The sequence below is a fragment of the Pristiophorus japonicus genome, chromosome 6 (genome assembly GCF_044704955.1).
Source record: "Pristiophorus japonicus isolate sPriJap1 chromosome 6, sPriJap1.hap1, whole genome shotgun sequence".
Taxonomy (NCBI): Eukaryota; Metazoa; Chordata; class Chondrichthyes; family Pristiophoridae; genus Pristiophorus; species Pristiophorus japonicus.
In genome coordinates, this window is record NC_091982.1 from 172,689,603 (window position 1) to 172,708,891 (window position 19,289).

Sequence of the window (19,289 nt, forward strand, 5' to 3'; positions counted from 1 at the left end):
AGTTCTTCTGCTGCAGTTCCCAATCCTCAATGTAAATGACAGCCCAGTAGGTTGTCACAGTTGATTTTTGAAAAGCTTACTTTGTGTGATTTATGATCCTGCTATTGCAGCTAGTGTATGTTGTTACTGGTGCAAAGAAACCTCTCCTCCCCATCAGTGAAGACACAACTGCCCCTTTTATTTTGCACTTTTGAGGCAGGTCAACACCCAAGGTATGACTGTCACATTAACACTACAGTGTAATTGAAAGCCAGCATATACCAAAACCTCAGATTCCTCAACAGGAATGTATGCTGTGAAAAATAATATAGTAATATATACCATCTGATAATTTGGAGGCATGGAATATTGGAATTCAAGTTCAATACCTGAATTCTGCTCCCATACCTGGGGAGCCTTGATACCTCCCTTGCACTCCTGGAATGGATACAAGAAAAACTTGGTTATCCAACAGGTAATTTCTCTCTTGCCTCAAATCTCTTTTTTTGACACAACCAGTTTTGTGTATTTTGTTAGAGCCAATTTAAATGAACAACCATTTGCCAACAAGACTGATTGATTAACCTGGATATTTCAGTTAAGTGATTTTCCTATTTGTCCCCATTGTTATAGTAAGGTTCCACCAGCTCTTCCAATCTTCTGCTGCCACATGTTCTACTGGGATGCCAGGCAAACTAGCTCTGACTAAATTCTGCCACGATAGTTTACCAGTTTCATTTACCATACAAAGGACAGCAGTAGATTAGGAGAGTCGGTTGGGAGGCAATGGATGGTAACATGGTTCACTTTAAGGGACAGACAATTCACTTTAAATGATTTGGAGATTATGAGGAGTTATAATAGAAGGATTTTTATATTAAAACTTCATATTCTCTTAAGCAGGTTTTGCTCTATTGTTGGCCATTATTTCTTTCAACTTTCTTCTCCCCCAAGCTAAAAACATGCAGCTTTACACATTCTTCTTCTCCACTGCACCTTCAATATTGACATCCTTGCAATGTCAACTACTGTACATTAGCTCATGCTTTCCGACCACCTCAAAACTTTGAATTTCTTTGGAAGAGTTCTGCCTATTTAATCTCATCACTCTAATTGCATAATCCAGTCATTAGCTCCCACAATTCTCAAAATATTTCCCTAATTTTTTTTCCACTTGCTAGGAGAGGAGGAGAAATGATTTGCCGTTTCTAAACAAGAACTAAATTTACTCTTGCAGGCTAGCTGAGTTGATCATGAACACATATGGTAAGGCCCAAAACATTATTTGTCCTACTAAATAAATTTAATTCAAATGTTGCGTGTGCATTTTACAATGCTATTGTAAAACAGCAGTAACTTCTTTCACAAGACAGTGCACCTCCCACTGTTTTCACAACTGAACTTGGTTTCAAATAACTTCAGAACAAGATCACGATGGATTGATTGAAATAAAAGGCAAGGATAATTGCTGGCCCCTTCCCTCCAATCCGCGTTCAACCTACTACACCTATCTTCTTGTCTTCACTCCCCACCCTTCATCCTTTCTCTCTACTCCTATTGCTCATCCACCAGTGGCAGAATGGTGTAATTACACATCTTGGCAAGTTTACATCTGCAGTTTCCATTTTAATTTTGACATAGGAATAGATTAAAAAAGACAGGATGTATGACTTCAGAATTGGTATTGAATTATCAGCGTACTTTGGTCCAATTATTCCCCACCCTATAAATGTTTCAGCTGAACACGAAACTTGGTCTTCAGTCCCCATGTGTAATGCCACAGAAGATCGACAAATATTAAAATTTGTGCGTCTGCGCACACCCCTGTCAACTCTCCATTATAAATTGCTATATAATGGAAACTGCATATGTGGGGGTGCAGCAGCACCACCACTGGCATGAGGGTGTAATTAAAGAATGGGAGGTTTACAGTGGCATTTTCCATACATAGTAACTTATAATGGAAATAGAAAAATGTCGGAATGTATGAATTTAAAATGACATTGAATTATGTCTGCATGTTTGCAGCAATTATCTGTGTCCTTTATTGCCACTTCATCTGAAGATAACTGCAATGATATAGATATGCAACTCGTAATTTATGGAAATAATAAGTGTTAGGATCATGTTTTTAAGACCAACTGCTACAAATGACTCAAAATTTATTTGTTGCCATTTTTAAACACCTTCCGATACAAGTAGGACAATACAAGTTATGTCATACTTAAATCTGACTGATTGCAAACCTCTCAATGTGTATACCTTGTATTTCTCCTTGTGGATCTTTATAAAACCACTTCATAGCAGCATCATGGGACAACGGCAAGGTAGCAGCTTTAGTCCGTTGCTCCTGAATTTGTGTTGACAGTCTTTCGTCATCTAAGGCATTATCCTGCAAAGATGCTACCATCTTCTCAGCTTCCTGAATGGGACAAATGTTATTCTCATTATATAAAATAATGACCTTTCCTAGGATACAGTTCAGTTTCATAATCCTAAATGGGCATGCATATTTTTGCTTGTTCAAATTTGGCTGCCTGCGCTACCTTCCACCAAAAGCTCACATATACCATTTGGTTTTCCATTTCAATTGATAATTATGTATTTCATGGTGGAACTTTGAGGCTCATAGCTGTAACATAAGATGCATTATAGAAGTTGCAGCAATATGCAAAAATCATACATTTCTACCATTCCCCAATGTTTTTGCACTGTAAACTGAATAAATGAACAGAATTCACAACATGGGATGTACAATATACAAGTTATGTATGATTATGGGAACAGAGAGCAAGTCATTTCATAATTAATTGCTTCCATTACTGTTGCATACCTGCTCAAGATGTTTTAGCCCTTCATCATCATCATTGTCCTGAGGTATGCTCCGGTTTGCAACGGTTCGGATTGTAGATGAGGGAGACACTGGAGTTGCAGTAGTGCTATTACTAGACGGAGCTGGAGATTTCCGTTGAGAAGGGGCTGAGGTATCCATCACTGGAACACAAAAGCAAGCTAGTTTATATATAAATGATGCAAGACCAAAACAACTAAACTCAAACAAGACAATTTATGTTACTACTCTTCCCAAAACCTTTTCAAATAACAAATAGCATGCATTTGACAAAGTCCAACCAAATAATACAATCACCTCAAAGCTCTACCTGCAATTAACAGACCAAGAGTGCAACTAAGGGAATGTATAATTTGACCTATACACCTTTCTCAACTTGAAGCATATGGATCATAAAATAAGCAAAGATAGAATCATAGAATCTTAAAGCACAGAAAGAGGCCATTCAGCCCGTCAGCCTGTGCTGGCTCTTGGACAGAGTTATCCAATTAATCCCACTCACCTGCTCTTGCCCCATAGCCCTGCAATTTTCTCGCCTTCAAGTATTTATCTGATTCCCTTTTGAAAGTTACTACTGAATCTGATTCCATCACCCTTTCAGGCAACGCATTACGAATCGAAATAACTCGTGTAAAAATATTCTCACCTCTAGCGCTTTTGCCAATTACCTTAAATTAGATCTAAACTGATGTATGTACAAGATGGTTCAATTTAGGCAACAAACACATGCCATAAAGCTGCACCTACTTGCATGCCCCAGTGAATAGGGCATTTTTAAACTTAATTTTCTGCTTTCTCCATTCTAGGTAAAATTAAAATTTCCTACATTTTTGATTAGGAAATATACTTTTCATTTAGGTTGTTACAAGATATCCCACAGGTTGATCACAACATGCATTTAACTTTCTAAAAGTTGGGTATTTATGACCAAGATGTTGGAGACCAATATAATGTCTTATTGGAAGTGACTCATTATTCGAGCAGATCCAATAGCATTACATTACTATGTTAAAACATGAATTATAAAATATCAATTCATTTTTTTTAATAAAGTAAAATAATCTCATGCTCAACCAATAGGCAAACTAATCGACTGCTACCAATTATTATTCCAGACAGACTTACTGTTTTTGTTACAAAAGTGTTCTTATTAAAAACAGTATTCACCATTAGTTCTTTTAATTCTCCTCTATTAGTCAATATACAGAACAGTTCAAATTTCTGAAAAGAAAAAAAGTCACAAACTCCCCATTTGTAGTACCTCAATAAGAAACAAGTATTTTGTTTATATTCAACCATGATAAAATGCCATGGGATCTAGGACAATGGAGTGGGAAATTAGTAGGAACAAAAGCAATTCTTATACTTCAGTGCATATCTTTTGACTGCAAACAGTACTAAACAGGGAAATGAATGAAAAAAGAAAAGCATGGTATGTGGGAGATGCAGAATGAAAAAAAAGTTGTTTTGTTTCATCTCTAACAAAACAACACGTCATAAAACCATCAAACCAGCTGCCATGAAGTTAAAATTTACATGGCCCACCTTATAATTAGGGAAGGTGTAGAATCTTGAGAAATGTGAGCAAAACAAACCAGTTTCAAATTGTTTTATGACTGTACATTGCTAAACCCTTAAATTGCTGAAATCCAAATCCTTGATACAGCCACCACAGATTTCTGATCGGTATAGAACTAAAAAAAATGCATATCCATGGCATTAAATTATTTTCAAAAATATATATATATTTTTTTATATCCCAGGTTTTTAAATTTAAGACACGATGATATCAATCACTGCCCAGCTTTATGGGTTGCTGGCTCAAAAAAGGACCTGCTCAGAGCAGCTTTCGTCCTGATATGGTAGGTCTCCACTGCACTACTTTTATACCAGATAATGAACATTTTTGAAATGGGAGGTGCTCTCTCACAATTATGGGAAGACGGGAGGGGGGAGGGGGGAATAGTTTAATTTAAAAGTACTCTCTCCTATTGTAGTGGTGCTCTCATTAAAGGTCAGAATACCAGGATGAAGACCATGCTTTACCTCTGTTCTGATGCTTCATAGCTTTGGTACAGTTATGTATTGTACATACATTCATACCTTCACTGGTAGATCTACTTTGTTGTGCATCCTCAGTTTTGTCAGTTTTTTCTGGTTTGATTTCTTCTTTTTTGTGCACGCTGGGAACCATTGGTATCTGAGGCTCTGGAGGAGGGGATGCAGTTGTACAGGAAACGTCTTTGGACTCTTCTGTTTTATTTGTTTCTATAATATCATAAATACTGATCAACCCACAGCAAGTAATGAACAATATTAGTCTAAATTCAGCAAGTAATTAAAAAAAATATTCAGGGTTCTTCTTCCCTCTTTCAGCTTCCTATGCTATATACTCTCTGAAGATGACTTACTTAAGGTCTCCCCAATATCACCTTTTACCCAGCTTTTGGGAGCTGAATTAGGCCAACTGAGGAATGGATTTGAATATTTCCTTCTTTCACTAGGGAAAGGGAACACAGTAGTCAGATGCCTCCACATTGCAGTACAATTTGAGATCAAATCATAGGTTCCTCCAATGGATCAGAAAACTTATTCAGCGAGTTACTTGGACATACAGATCTGGAAGGCTCCAGGTGAGTTGAAATTGGCCTCAGCACCCTACTGGAAGTGTGCATGTGTAGATGTTGGTTAAGGATAGAATCAGCCTCAGTTGCAATGCAAAGGTCACTTGGGCGAGGGCACCTGTGCACCCAGCAAGAAAGATGTGACTGCACTAGAAAGGGTACAGAGATTTACGAGGATGTTGCCTGGATGGAGAATATTAGCTATGAGGAAAGATTGGATAGGCTGTGTTTGTTTTCTTTGGAACAGAGGTGGCTGAGGGAGACCTTACTGAGGTGTATAAAATTGAGGGGCCTAGATAGAGTGGATAGGACTTACCTATTTCCCTTAGCAGAGGGGTCTTACCAGGAGGCGTAGATTTAAAGTAATTAGTAGAGGGTTTTGAGGGGATTTGAGGGGAAATGTTTTCACCGAGAGGGTGGTGGGGGTCTGGAACTCACTGCCTGAAAGGATGGTAGAGGCAGAAACTCTCATCACATTTAAAAAGAACTTGGATGTGCACTTGAAGTGCCATAACCTACAGGGCTGCGGACCAGGAGCTGAAAAGTGGGATTAGCTGGATAGCTCTTTGTTGGCCGGCATGGACACAATGGGACGAAATGGCCTCCTTCCGTGCTGTAAATTTCTATGATTCTATGAAGAAGCACAAAGAAAGGAGAAAATGTGGCAGGGACAATTGTCAAGAAAAAAATTGAAATGAAAAAAACTTGTGGGTAACTGAGGAGAATAAGCCATGTCCTACCACTCTACTGAAGATATTACAGTTCCCTTAGTTATTAATGGTTATACCTGCCAAAAACTAGAGATATACCTGGTCAAAAAAATCATTGTTGTGTCAGATAAAATCCTGGAGCTCAAATGAGTTAGAGAAATTTGCATTCATAATTTCAAAAACTTTTAGGTGAAGTATGACTGATAATATACCTTCATCAGCCTCTTTCTTGGTTTTCTTGTCAGGCTCCTTTGCTTCTTTTTCGCTGTCATCTGAATTTGATCTCTCCTCTCCATCCTCCATCTGCTTAAAATCCAATTCCTGTTCCTCTGGAATAGGCTCCTTGGGAGCTTTCTACAAAACAGCATCAAAAAAAAAAAATGAAAATAATAAGATGTGCAGTCAAGTACCTTCTATAACAATTAAAATACTTTATTTAATCATTAGTGCAAGAAATTTAAACTTTGGCAAAATTATATTGCACAGTACAACGATTCAAAAATGCAGATTATACAATTCCTCTGGCATGAATATTCTTGCTTTAAGTGTCAGCTTTGGCTCAGTGGCAGTACTCTTTTCTCAGTCAGAACGTTGTGGGATCAAGCCCTACGAGTGTTGGGCACATAATCTAGGTTGATTTTCTAGTGCAGAGGAAGTTCTGCATCGTTGGGAGTGTCATTCTTCAGATGAGATGTTACACTGAGGTCACGTCTGCCCCCTCAGGTAGACGTAAAAAATTCCATTGCACTATTAAAACAAAAGCAGTATAGTTCTCCCAGTGTCCTATCCAGCTTTTATTCCTTGACCAACAGACTGTTGAAAAAACCGAACTGGTTCACTAATGCCCTTTAGGAAACAAAACCTGCCGTCCTAAGCCAGTTTGCCCAATGCAACTTTAGCCCCACACCAATGTGGCTGACTCTTAACTGCCCTCTGGCCTAGCAAGCCACTCACATATCAAACTGTTATCAGCAGTTCAAGAAGATGGCCCACTACCACTTAACCAGCAACTGGGGATGGGCAATAAATGTCAGCATTGTCAGTGATGCCACATCCCCAGAATGAATAAAAATTCAAATATTCAGGTCTGCACAAGTTGAAATTTATGGTGGAATCAATTCACATTAAGTTACATAAGAACATAAGAATTAGGAACAGGAGTAGGCCATCTAGCCCCTCGAGCCTGCTCCGCCATTCAAAAAGATCATGGCTGATCTGGCCGTGGACTCAGCTCCACTTACCCGCCCGCTCCCCACAACCCTTAATTCCCTTATTGGTTAAAAATCTATCTATCTGTGATTTGAATACATTCAACGAGCTAGCCTCAACTGCTTCCTTGGGCAGAGAATTCCACAGATTCTGGGAAAAGAAATTCCTTCTCGGCTCGGTTTTAAATTGGTTCCCCCGTATTTTGAGGCTGTGCCCCCGAGTTCTTGTCTTCGCGACCAGTGGAAACAACCTCTCTGCCTCTATCTTGTCTATCCCTTTCATTATTTTGAATGTTTCTATAAGATCATCCCTCATCCTTCTGAACTCCAACGAGTAAAGACGCAGTCTACTCAATCTATCATCATAAGGTAACCCCCTCATCTCCGGAATCAGCCTAGTGAATCGTCTCTGTACCTCCTCCAAAGCCAGTACATCCTTCCTTAAGTAAGGTGACCAAAACTGCACGCAGTACTCCAGGTGCGTCCTCACCAACACCCTGTACAGTTGCAGCAGGACCTCCCTGCTTTTGTACGCCATCCCTCTCGCAATGAAGGCCAACATTCCATTCGCCTTCCTGATTACCTGCTGCACCTGCAAACTAACTTTTTGGGATTCAATAGGAGGTGGGTGGGGTGGATTGACCCATCCACCTCCACGGAGGTGTGTGGGGGGCCTGACCCATCCACCTCCATGGCATGAACCTGGTATTGCAGTACTTCCAGGAACGGTGCAGTGGCTCTAGGCCTTTTGGCTAAGAGCACTGGCGCAGAGTGATCCTTGATGTGTGCAAGGTGACCTCTGGCGTTTGTGATTTGACAAAGAATTGGAAAGATTGGCAACGAAAAAAAATTTTCATGCACAAGGACCCCCAGGTCCCTCTGCACTGCAGCATGTTGTAATTTCTCCCCATTCAAATAATAGTCCCTTTTACTGTTTTGTTTTCCAAGATGGATGACCTCACATTTTCCGACATTGTATTCCATCTGCCAAACCTTAGCCCATTCACTTAACCTATCTAAATCCCTTTGCAGCCTCTCTGTGTCCTCTACACAACCCGCTTTCCCACTAATCTTTGTGTCATCTGCAAATTTTGTTACACTACACTCTGTCCCCTCTTCCAGGTCATCTATGTATATTGTAAACAGTTGTGGTCCCAGCACCGATCCCTGTGGCACACCACTAACCACCGATTTCCAACCTGAAAAGGACCCATTTATCCCAACTCTCTGCTTTCTGTTTGCCAGCCAATTCTCTATCCATGCTAATACATTTCCTCTGACTCCGCGTACCTTTATCTTCTGCAGTAACCTTTTGTGTGGCACCTTATCGAATGCCTTTTGGAAATCTAAATACACCACATCCATCGGTACACCTTTATCCACCATGCTCATTATATCCTCAAAGAATTCCAGTAAATGAGTTAAACATGAATCCATGTTGCGTCTGCTTGATTGCACTATTCCTATCTAGATATATCACTATTTCTTCTTTAATGATAGCTTTAAGCATTTTCCCCACTACAGATGTTAAACTAACCGGCCTATAGTTACCTGCCTTTTGTCTGCCTCCCTTTCTAAACAGAGGCGTTACATTAGCTGCTCTCCAATCCGCTGGTACCTCCCCAGAGTCCAGAGAATTTTGGTAGATTATAACGAATGCATCTGCTATAACTTCCGCCATCTCTTTTAATACCCTGGGATGCATTTCATCAGGACCAGGGGACTTGTCTACCTTGAGTCCCATTAGCCTGTCCAGCACTGCCTCCCTAGTGATAGTGATTGTCTCAAGGTCCTCGCTTCCCACATTCCCGTGACCAGCAATTTTTGGCATGGTTTGTGTGTCTTCCACTGTGAAGACCAAAGCAAAATAATTGTTTAAGGTCTCAGCCATTTCCACATTTCCCATTATTAAATCCCCTTTCTCATCTTCTCAGGGACCAACATTTACTTTAGTCACTCTCTTCCGTTTTATATAATCGGTAAAAGCTTTTACTATCTGTTTTTATGTTTTGCGCAAGTTTACTTTCGTAATCTATCTTTCCTTTCTTTATTGCTTTCTTAGTCATTCTTTGCTGTCGTTTAAAATTTTCCCAATCTTCTAGTTTCCCATTAACCTTGGCCACCTTATATGCATTGGTTTTTAATTTGATACTCTTCTTTATTTCCTTGGTTATCCACGGCTGGTTATCCCTTCTCTTACCGCCCTTCTTTTTCACTGGAATATATTTTTGTTGAGCACTATGAATGAAAGAGCTCCTTAAAAGTCCTCCACTGTTCCTCAATTGTGCCACCGTTTAGTCTGTGTTACCAGTTTACTTTAGCCAACTCTGCCCTCATCCCACTGTAGTCCCCTTTGTTTAAGCATTGTACGCTCGTTTGAGACACTACTTCCTTACCCTCAATCTGTATTACAAATTCAACCATACTGTGATCACTCATTCCGAGAGGATCTTTTACTAGGAGATCGTTTATTATTCCTATCTCATTACACAGGACCAGATCTAAGATAGCTTGCTCTCTTGTAGGTTCTGTAACATACTGTTCTAAGAAACAATCCCGTGTGCATTCTATGAATTCCTCCTCCAGGCTACCCAGTGCGATTTGATTTGACCAATCGATATGTAGGTTAAAATCCCCCATGATTACTGCCGTTCCTTTTTCACATGCCTCCATTATTCCCTTGATTATTATCCGCCCCACCGTGAAGTTATTATTTGGGGGCCTATAAACTACGCCCACCAGTGACTTTTTCCCCTTACTATCTCTAATGATTCAACATTGTTCATTAGAGCCAATATCATCTCTCACAACTGCCTTGATATCAACCTTTATTAACAGAGCTATCCCACCTTCTTTCTCCTCTTGTCTATCCTTCCGAATTGTCAGATACCCATGTTTAATTCCCAGTCTTGGCCACCCTGCAACCACGTTTCTGTAATGGCCACCAAATCATACCCATTTGCACTGATTTGTGCTGTCAACTCATTTACTTTATTTCGAATGCTGTGTGCGTTTAGGTAGAGTGTTTTAATACTAGTTTTTAAACCATGATTTTTAGTTTTGACTCCTTTATATTCATACATATTGTCCCTTCCTATCACCTTGTGGTTTACACTTACCCCAGTGCTACTCTGCTCTGTTGCCTCCTGCCTTTTGCATTCTTTCTTGGGATCCTGTTCAACTGCGCTATCACCCACTCTAACTAGCTGAGAGCCCTCTCCTGAGTTCCGAATACTCCTCGCCTTGAGGCACCAAGCTTTCAGGCTTGCCTTTTTATTACACTTTGACCCTTTAGAATTTTGCTGTACAGTGGCCCTTTTTGTTTTTTGCCTTGGGTTTCTCTGCCCTCCACTTTTACTCATCTCCTTTCTGTCTTTTGCTTCTGTCTCCATTTTGTTTCCCTCTGTCTCCCTGCATTGATTCCCATCCCCCTGCCATATTAGCTTAACTCCTCCCCAACAGCACTAGCAAACACTCCCCTAGGACATTGGTTCCGGTCCTGCCCAGGTGCAGACCGTCCGGTTTGTACTGGTCCCACCTCCCCCAGAACCGGTTCCAATGCCCCAGGAATTTGAATCCCTCCCTGCTGCACCACTGCTCAAGCCACGTATTCATCTGCGCTATCCTGCAATTCATACTCTGACTAGCACTTGGCACTGGTAGCAATCCCGAGATTACTACTTTTTAATTTAGCTCCTAGCTCCTTAAATTCGTCTCATAGGACCTCATCCATTTTTTTAAATCTATATCGTTGGTACCATTGTGCACCACAACTGGCTGTTCACCCTCCCTTTTCAGAATGTCCTGCACCCGCTCCGAGACATCATTGACCCTTGCACCAGAGAGGCAACATACCATCCTGGAATCTCGGTTGCGGCCGCAGAAACGCCTATCTATTCCCCTTACAATTGAATCACCCATCACTATCGCTCTCCCACTCTTTTTCCTGCCCTCCTGTGCAACAGAGCCAGCCACGGTGCCATGAACTTGGCTGCTGCTGCCGCCCTCCCCTGATGAGTCATCCCCCTCAACAGTACTCAAAGCAGTGTATCTGTTTTGCAGGGGGATGACCGCAGGGGACCTCTGCACTACCTTCCTTGCACTGCTCTTCCATTCCCTAGCTGGCTGTGGACCCTTCACCTGCGGTAAGACCAACTCGCTACACGTGCTGCTCACGTCATTCTCAGCATCGTGGATGCTCCAGAGTGAATCCACCCTCAGCTCCAATTCCGCAACGCGGTCCATCAGGAGCTGGAGACGGATACACTTCCCGCACACGTAGTCGTCAGGGACACCGGAAGTGTCCGAGTTCCCACATGGTACAGGAGGAGCATATCACGTGACCGAGCTCTCCTGCCATGATTTAACCCTTAGTTTGGTGACAACAATGTTAACAGGTTACTTAATGATATAAAAAATATAAAGAAAAGCTACTCACCAATCACTTACCCCTTTGGCTGTGATGTTACCTTTTGATTTCTTTTTTTGCTTTTTCTCCCGGCTCGAGCTGCACAAGCACGCCTCTCCACGCACCACGCTGGCCTCTTGTAGGCCTCCCGACTCCGCTCCCGCCTCTCGCCGACTGCCGCCTCTCCACGCACCACGCTGGCCTCTTGTAGGCCTCCCGACTCCGCAACCGCCTCTCGCCGAACTACGCTGGCCTCTTGTAGGCCTCCCGACTCTGCTCCCGCCTCTCGCCGAACTACGCTGGCCTCTTGTAGGCCTCCCGACTCTGCTCCCGCCTCTCGCCGAACTACGCTGGCCTCTTGTAGGCCTCCCGACTCCGCTACCGCCTCTCGCCGAACTACGCTGGCCTCTTGTAGGCCTCCCGACTCTGCTCCCGCCTCTCGCCGAACTACACTGGCCTCTTGTAGGCCTCCCGACTCTGCTCCCGCCTCTCGCCGACTGCCGCCTCTCCACGCACCATGCTGGCCTCTTGTCGGCCTCCCGACTCTGCTCTGGCAATTAATGGTAACTTCATACTATCAAGATTTAGCAGTTTGCTTGATCGATGCACCTGCCACTGGACTCAATATCCACCATCTCCATTATTGCTGCTGCAGTAGGTACTATCTACAGGACACAGTGCAGCAACTCATCAAACTTATTTCAACAGCACTGTTCACCTCTATGACTTCCATCACTGAGCAAGAGAGGAGCAATATAATGGAAAATCCATCACCTCTAAACTCCCTACCAAATCACACACCATTATGGCTTGAACATATATTCACATTTCTTCTTGAGCTGTACCAAAATCCTGGAATTCCCATAGGACTACAGCACCCAAACAAGGTAGCTCACCATCTTGAGAGGAGGAAGAAATAGGTCGAAAATGCAGCTTTGTCAGCATCACCCAAATCCCATGAATAAACTAAAAATTAGCCACTCTACCATCAAAGGCTATAGGACAATTTTCTAAATTAACCCACATTTACATCAATTAATGTGTATTTTGTGAAGTATTGGATACTTCAGTTGAGCGATTTTTGTTTAGAGGTTCAACAGAATAATTCACCCCTTCGTAGAGCAGGATACTGAAACAAAGCAAATCACATGTAAAATGGGAGCAATTGCTCACTTACTTTCCAGCCAACTGAAGGACTGTTATCCTATCTCAATGCCATAGATGGTAATAAAAACATTGGGGAGGAAGGGAAAAAAAACTATTTTCCGCAAAGTCTCACTAAAAACACATCCTTCATTTATTTGAAAAGTAAGCTGTTGTGTTCGCTTACACAGCAATGTATTTTTGAAAACTTAAAATAACAATTAAAAGAATGACTTGAAAGAACTAGAATGTATGTAACATCTGACTACATCTCAAGAAATGTAATAAAATGCTTTATGCAGCTAAATTACGCTGCGGAGTTATTACCAGGGCAATGTTGGCAGCCATTTTGCAGAAAGTGTGGCACCAAGGAGCCCTAGTAAAAGTGAAGTCAATGGGAATCAGGGGGAAAACTCTCCACTGGCTGGAGTCATACCTAGCACAAAGCAAGATGGTTGTGGTTATGGGAGGCCAATTATCTCAGCCCCAAGACATCGCTGCAGGAGTTCCTCAGGGCAGTGTCCTAGGCCCAACTATCTTCAGCTGCTTCATCAATAACCTTCCCTCCATCGTAAGATCAGAGTGGGGATGTATGCCGATGATTGCAGTGTTCACTTCCATTTGTAATTCTTCAGACAATGAAGCAGTCCGTACCCACATGCAGCAAGACCTGAACAACATCCAGGCTTAGGCCAATAAGAGGCAAGTAACATTCAAGCCACACAAGTGCCAGGCAATGACTATCTCCAACAGAGTGAGTCTAACCACCTCCCTTTGACATTCAATGGCATTACCTGCTACTGCTTCCTTAATAATGGACTCCAGTATTTTCCCAATGACAGATTTTAGGCTAACTGGTCTATAGCTTCCTGCTTTCTGTCTGCCTCCTTTTTTAAATAGGGGCGTTACATTTGCGGTTTTCCAATCCGCTACGACCTCCCCAAAATCCAGGGAATTTTGGTAGATTACAACCAATGCATCCACTATCTCTGCAGCCATTTCTTTTAAGACCCTAGCATGACAGCCTCAGGTCCAGGGGACTTGTCCGCCTTTAGTCCCATTATTTTACCGAGTACTACTTTATTAGTGATAGTGGTTATATTAAGTTCCTCCCTCCCTATAGCCCCTTGCTTATCCACTATTGGGATGTTTTTAGTGTCTTCTACTGTGAAGACCGATACAAAATATTTGTTCAAAGTCTCTGCCATTTCCCTGTTCTCCAATATTAATTCCCCAGTCTCATCCTCTAGGGGACCAACATTTACTTTAGCCACTCTTTTCCTTTTTATGTACCTGTAGAAACTCTTACTATCTGTTTTTATATTTCATGTTAATTTACTTTGATAATCTATCTTCCACCTCATTTTTTTTAGTCGTTCTTTGCTGGTTTTTAAAAGTTTCCCAATCCTCTGGCCTCCCACTAGTCTTGGCCACGTTGTATGCCCTTGTTTTCAATTTGATACCATCCCCTTATTTCCTTAGTTAGCCACGGATGGTTATCCCTCGAGTCTTTCCTTCTCATTGGGATATATTTTTAGTACACTATCACACTATTTCTATTTTGTTTTAGGAACAGGCATTTGTATCATCCTTCTGAATTTGCACCAAATCATGGTATTTAACTATACCCACTTACGCAAGACTGCCCTGCTGATTTTACTTGAGAATTCAATTACCCGGAAGTAATTTTCATCTTCATTTGCGCGGTCATGATTTGGATCCAGTGCTGAGATGCAGAGGTTTCAATCACCACTGCTTTAGATAGAAGCCAACACCATAACAATTACAAAATATAGATATCTAAACAAGTGGCCTGAATAAGGTTACCTACCATTCTGCAAAACTCCATCATATAAAGTGACTTACACAAATTAGGAGATCTAAGAAATTAGAAATACCCCACCTTTAAGGACATAAATGCTCCAGAAGAATCAAACGTTCCCATCTCTTCCTCTGCATCCTCTAGACACCATTCTGGCAAGCTGTCCTTTTCGTCATCCATACTACCGCTACCAGAGCGCACTCGTCTGTACCCCCGTTCATCATCTCGATCTCTGTAATCAAATTCAAACCGTCTCCTGCGCTCCATGGCTTCCCGCCAACCAGCAGAACAAGGCCCACCTGTTTAAAAAGTTCAGCGAAAGTTTAAACACAAAGTGATGCTAAAATCATGTAATTTCTCAAAACCAACAATGCTATTAATAACAAGGGGCATCAAGCACAGACCAAAATAAGTCCCAGGTTCAATGCCCATTACATGCTGAACTTGATGATCTCAACAGGGTAGGTGCAGTGGCATAATCAGCCTCAGTAACCCCATTAGGAATGGGGAAATTGGCTTGAGCTCCCATTTCTGACAATGACTCAGTAACTCTTGCTGAAAATGCATGTACGCATGACAATCAAACTCAACTGTGGTGTGTCCCATAGTGTAATAACCTGCTGGCACTCACTGCCAAGGCTTATTCATTGACAATAGCAACTTCATATGTTTGAAAATAAGATTCAAATGATATGGTAATTGTAATTGCCAATGCTTTATCCATTTCTCTGCTTGAACATATTCATACATTTATAAATAAAAGTTGCCCGGATGGCAAGACTTCTATTTATCCTCATATTTCCTACCTTAATACCCAATTATAAATGCAACCCATGGAAACAAGTTGTTTTATGCTCCAAATAAATATAGTTGCCAGTTTTTTAATCTTTCTGGGTCTCTGGTGTTCATTAAGTTCACCCTGGAGTTTCGCTGACATTTCTCTCCTTAAAATGATCAATTTACACCAGACATCTAGAAATAAGTTATGCAATATGTAGATCATCGTGTGATAAATTCAGTCCATGATTATTCTATTAGTCAATCTCCAGTAGCATTGGACATGAGGTACCAGGTGCAGTATTCAAGTCAAGCAGAATTGGGAGGATAAATGGACCGAGGTGGTAGAGGGCTAAGGAAGCTAGTTGCGAGACTGGGCCTGCGGCAGATAGTGGGAGAACCAACACGAGGGAAAAACCTATTTGACCTTGTCCTCACCAATCTACCTGTCGCAGATGCATCGGGCCATGACAACATTGGTAGCAGTAACTCCGCACAGTCCTTGGAGATAAAGTCCTGTCTTCACACTGAGGACAACCTCCATCGTGTTGTGTGGCACTACCACTGTGCTAAATAGGATAGATTCAGAACAGATCCAGCAACTCAAAACTGGGCATCCATGACGCACTGTGGGCCATCAGCAGCAGCAAAATTGCACTCCACCACAATCTGTAACCTCATAGCATGACATATCCCTCACTCTACCATTACCATCACGACAGGGGAACAACCCTGCTTCAATGAGGAGTGCAAAAGAGCATGCAAGGAGCAGCACCATGCATACCTAAAAATGAGGTGTCAACCTGGGGAAGCTGCAACACAGGAGGCCACGCATGCTAAACAGCAAAAGCAGCATGCTCGAGACAGAGCTAAGCAATCCCACAATCAAAGCTCTGCAATCCAGCCACATTCAGTCATGAATGGTGGGGACAATTAACAGGAGGAGGCGGCTCCATGAATATGCCTATGCTCAATGATGGCAGAGCCCAGCAATCGAGAGCAAAAGAAAAGGCTGAAGTGGTTGCAACCATCTTCAGCCAGAAGTACCGAGTGAATCATCCACATTGGCTTCCTACTGACGTCCACACCATCACAGAAGCCAGTCTTCAGCCAATTCGATTCACGCCACGTGATATCAAGAAACGTCTGAGCGCACTGGATACAGAAAAGGCTATGGGCCCTGACAACATCCCGGCTGTCGTGCTGAAGACTTGTGCTCCAAAACTAGCCGCGCCTCTCGCCCTGCTGTTCCAGTACAGCCAAAATACTGGCATATACCCAATGTGAAAAACTGTCCAGGGATGTGTCCCTGTCCACAAAAAGCAGGACAAGTCCAATCCAGCCAATTACCACCCCATCAGTCTACTCTCAATCATCAGCAAAGTGATGGAAGGTATCGCGACAAAGCTATCAAGTGACAATCAGTGACCTGCTCACCAATGCTCAGTTTGGGTTCCGCCAGAACCACTCGGCTCCCGACCCCATTACACATTTGGTTCAAACATGGACAAAAGAGCTGAATTCCAAAGGCGATGCGAGAGTGACTGCCCTTGACATCATGGCATCAAGGAGCCCTAGTAAAATTGAAGTCAATGGGAATGAGGGGGAAGACTCTCCAGTGGCTGGAGTCATACTTAGAACAAAGATGGCTGTGGTTGTTGGAGATCAATCATCACAATCTCAGGACCTTGCTGCAGGGGTTCCGCAGAGCAGCCTCTTAGGTCCAACTATCTTCAGCTGTTTCATCAATGACCTTCCCTCCATCATAAGGTCAGAAGTGGGGATGTTCGGTGATGATTGCACAGTGTTCAGTTCCATTCGCAACTCCCCAGATAATGAAGCAGTCCATGACTGCATGCAGCAAGACCTGGACAACAGTCAGGCTTGGGCTGATGAGTGTCAAGTAACATTTGTGCCACACAAGTGCCAGGCACTGACTATCTCCAACAATAAAGAGTCTAACCACCGCCCCATGACATACAATCGCCAAATCCCACACCATCAACATCCTGGGGTTCACCATTGATCAGAAACTTAACTAGACCAGCCACATAAATACTGTGGCTACAAGAGCAGGTCAGAGGCTGGGTATTCTGCACAAGTGTTTCACCTCCTGACTCCCTAAAGCCTTTCCACCATCTACAAGGCACAATTCAGGAGTGCAATGGAATATTCTCTATTTGCTTGGATGAGTACAACTCCAACAACACTCAATCAGCTTGACAAAGCAGGACAAAGCAGCCCAACTTGATTGGCACCCCATGCACCACCTTAAACATTCACTCCCTCCACCACTGGCGTACCGCCGCTTCAAGATGCACTGCAGCAACTCGCCAAGGCTTCTTTAACAGCATCTCCTAAACCCACAGCCTCTATCACCTAGAAGGTAAAGGGTAATGTGAACACCATCACTTGCAAGTTCCCCTCCAAGTTACACACCATCCTGACTAGGAAATATATTGTCGTTCCTTCATCGTGGTTGGGCCAAAATCCTGGAATCCTCTCGCGAACAGCACTGTGGGAGCACCTTCACCGCACGGACAAGGCGGCAGCTCACCACCACCTTCTCAAGGGCAATTAGGAATGGGCAATAAATGCTGGCCTTGCCAGCGATGCCCACATCCCAGGAACGAATAAATAAGAAAAAAAAAGGAGGCAGAAGATGGGCAACAGGATTGATGTGGGGGGAGGGAAGAGATGTCATGAGCAACATCTCATCTTTGGTTGGGGTGGAAGGGAGATGAGAAGAGGGCCAGAAAACACTGTGGACCTGTAAAAAGGCAGTAAATAATCTCAGCGATTAGTTACCCATTGCTGCGGCCAATGATACAGCAAAAACTCAATATTCAACCTGACACTGATATTTCTCAGCCGTGAAAGCTAAAATAGCATACCGATCCCAAAGCTGGAGTGACACCCCTTGGTCCATAACTCAGCTAAATGGTGCTCCCTACCACCAATTCATGCGGGCAAAAGTCGTCTGTTTCCTTTGGTTTTCTGCAAGTTGTGCTATAGCCGAGTTCCCACCCCTGCTCAGCAAGTGGGCCAATGCTTTCATAGCTTTGCAGCCAACTGAAAATAGACCGCAGGATCTTGAAACATAATCACGCCAGACACTAAACCTTTTAGTAAAGCAAAGGAATCGGTGCAGAGCTATCAAGAGGTCAAAGTTTAGTAATAGTATGTAGAATTAAAACTATAGTTTAAACACTACAGAACATCACGTAACATTTCCTCAGCTCCATTGCGGCTAACCTGCCATGCGACATCACAGCACCACCGACAAGTGCAATTCCAAAGAAGTGTTGCAGTTCACTCAGTGGTATCTTAATCTGGAGTTGCCGCATTCGCATTAAGACTAAACATCAAAAAGACGTGGATTTATATAGCGCCTTTCACAACCACCAGACATCTCAAAACGCTTTGCAGCCAATGAAGTACTTTTAAAAAAAAATAATAAAGTGTAGTCACTGTTGTAGTATGGAAAGCGCGGCAGCCAATTTGCGCACAAGCTAGCTCCCGCAAACAGCAATGTGATAATGACCAGATAATCTGTTTTTTGTATGTTGATTGAGGGATAAATATTGGCCAGGACACTGGGGACAACTCCACTGCTCTTCTTCAAAACAGTGTGATGGGATCTTTTACGTCCACCTGAGAGTGCAGACGGGGCCTCGGTTTAACGTCTCATCCAACAGATGGCACCTCAAGACAGTGCAGTGCTCCCTTAACAATGCACTGGAGTGTCAGCCTAGATTTTTTGTGCT

At 42.6% G+C, this 19,289-nt stretch overlaps 1 protein-coding gene across 1 annotated transcript in view; it reads right to left on the reverse strand.

The window, feature by feature from the left end:
- gigyf2 (GRB10 interacting GYF protein 2) overlaps positions 1-19,289 on the reverse strand; it is a 127,385-nt gene that overhangs the window by 46,836 nt on the left and 61,260 nt on the right. Inside the window, exons 10-14 of the mRNA XM_070884054.1 lie at positions 14,827-15,044; positions 6,377-6,518; positions 4,934-5,098; positions 2,813-2,973; positions 2,215-2,401 (exon numbers count right to left, since the gene is read on the reverse strand). Of these exons, the coding sequence (XP_070740155.1) occupies positions 2,215-2,401; positions 2,813-2,973; positions 4,934-5,098; positions 6,377-6,518; positions 14,827-15,044 (873 nt within the window). The remainder of the gene's footprint in view (positions 1-2,214; positions 2,402-2,812; positions 2,974-4,933; positions 5,099-6,376; positions 6,519-14,826; positions 15,045-19,289) is intronic.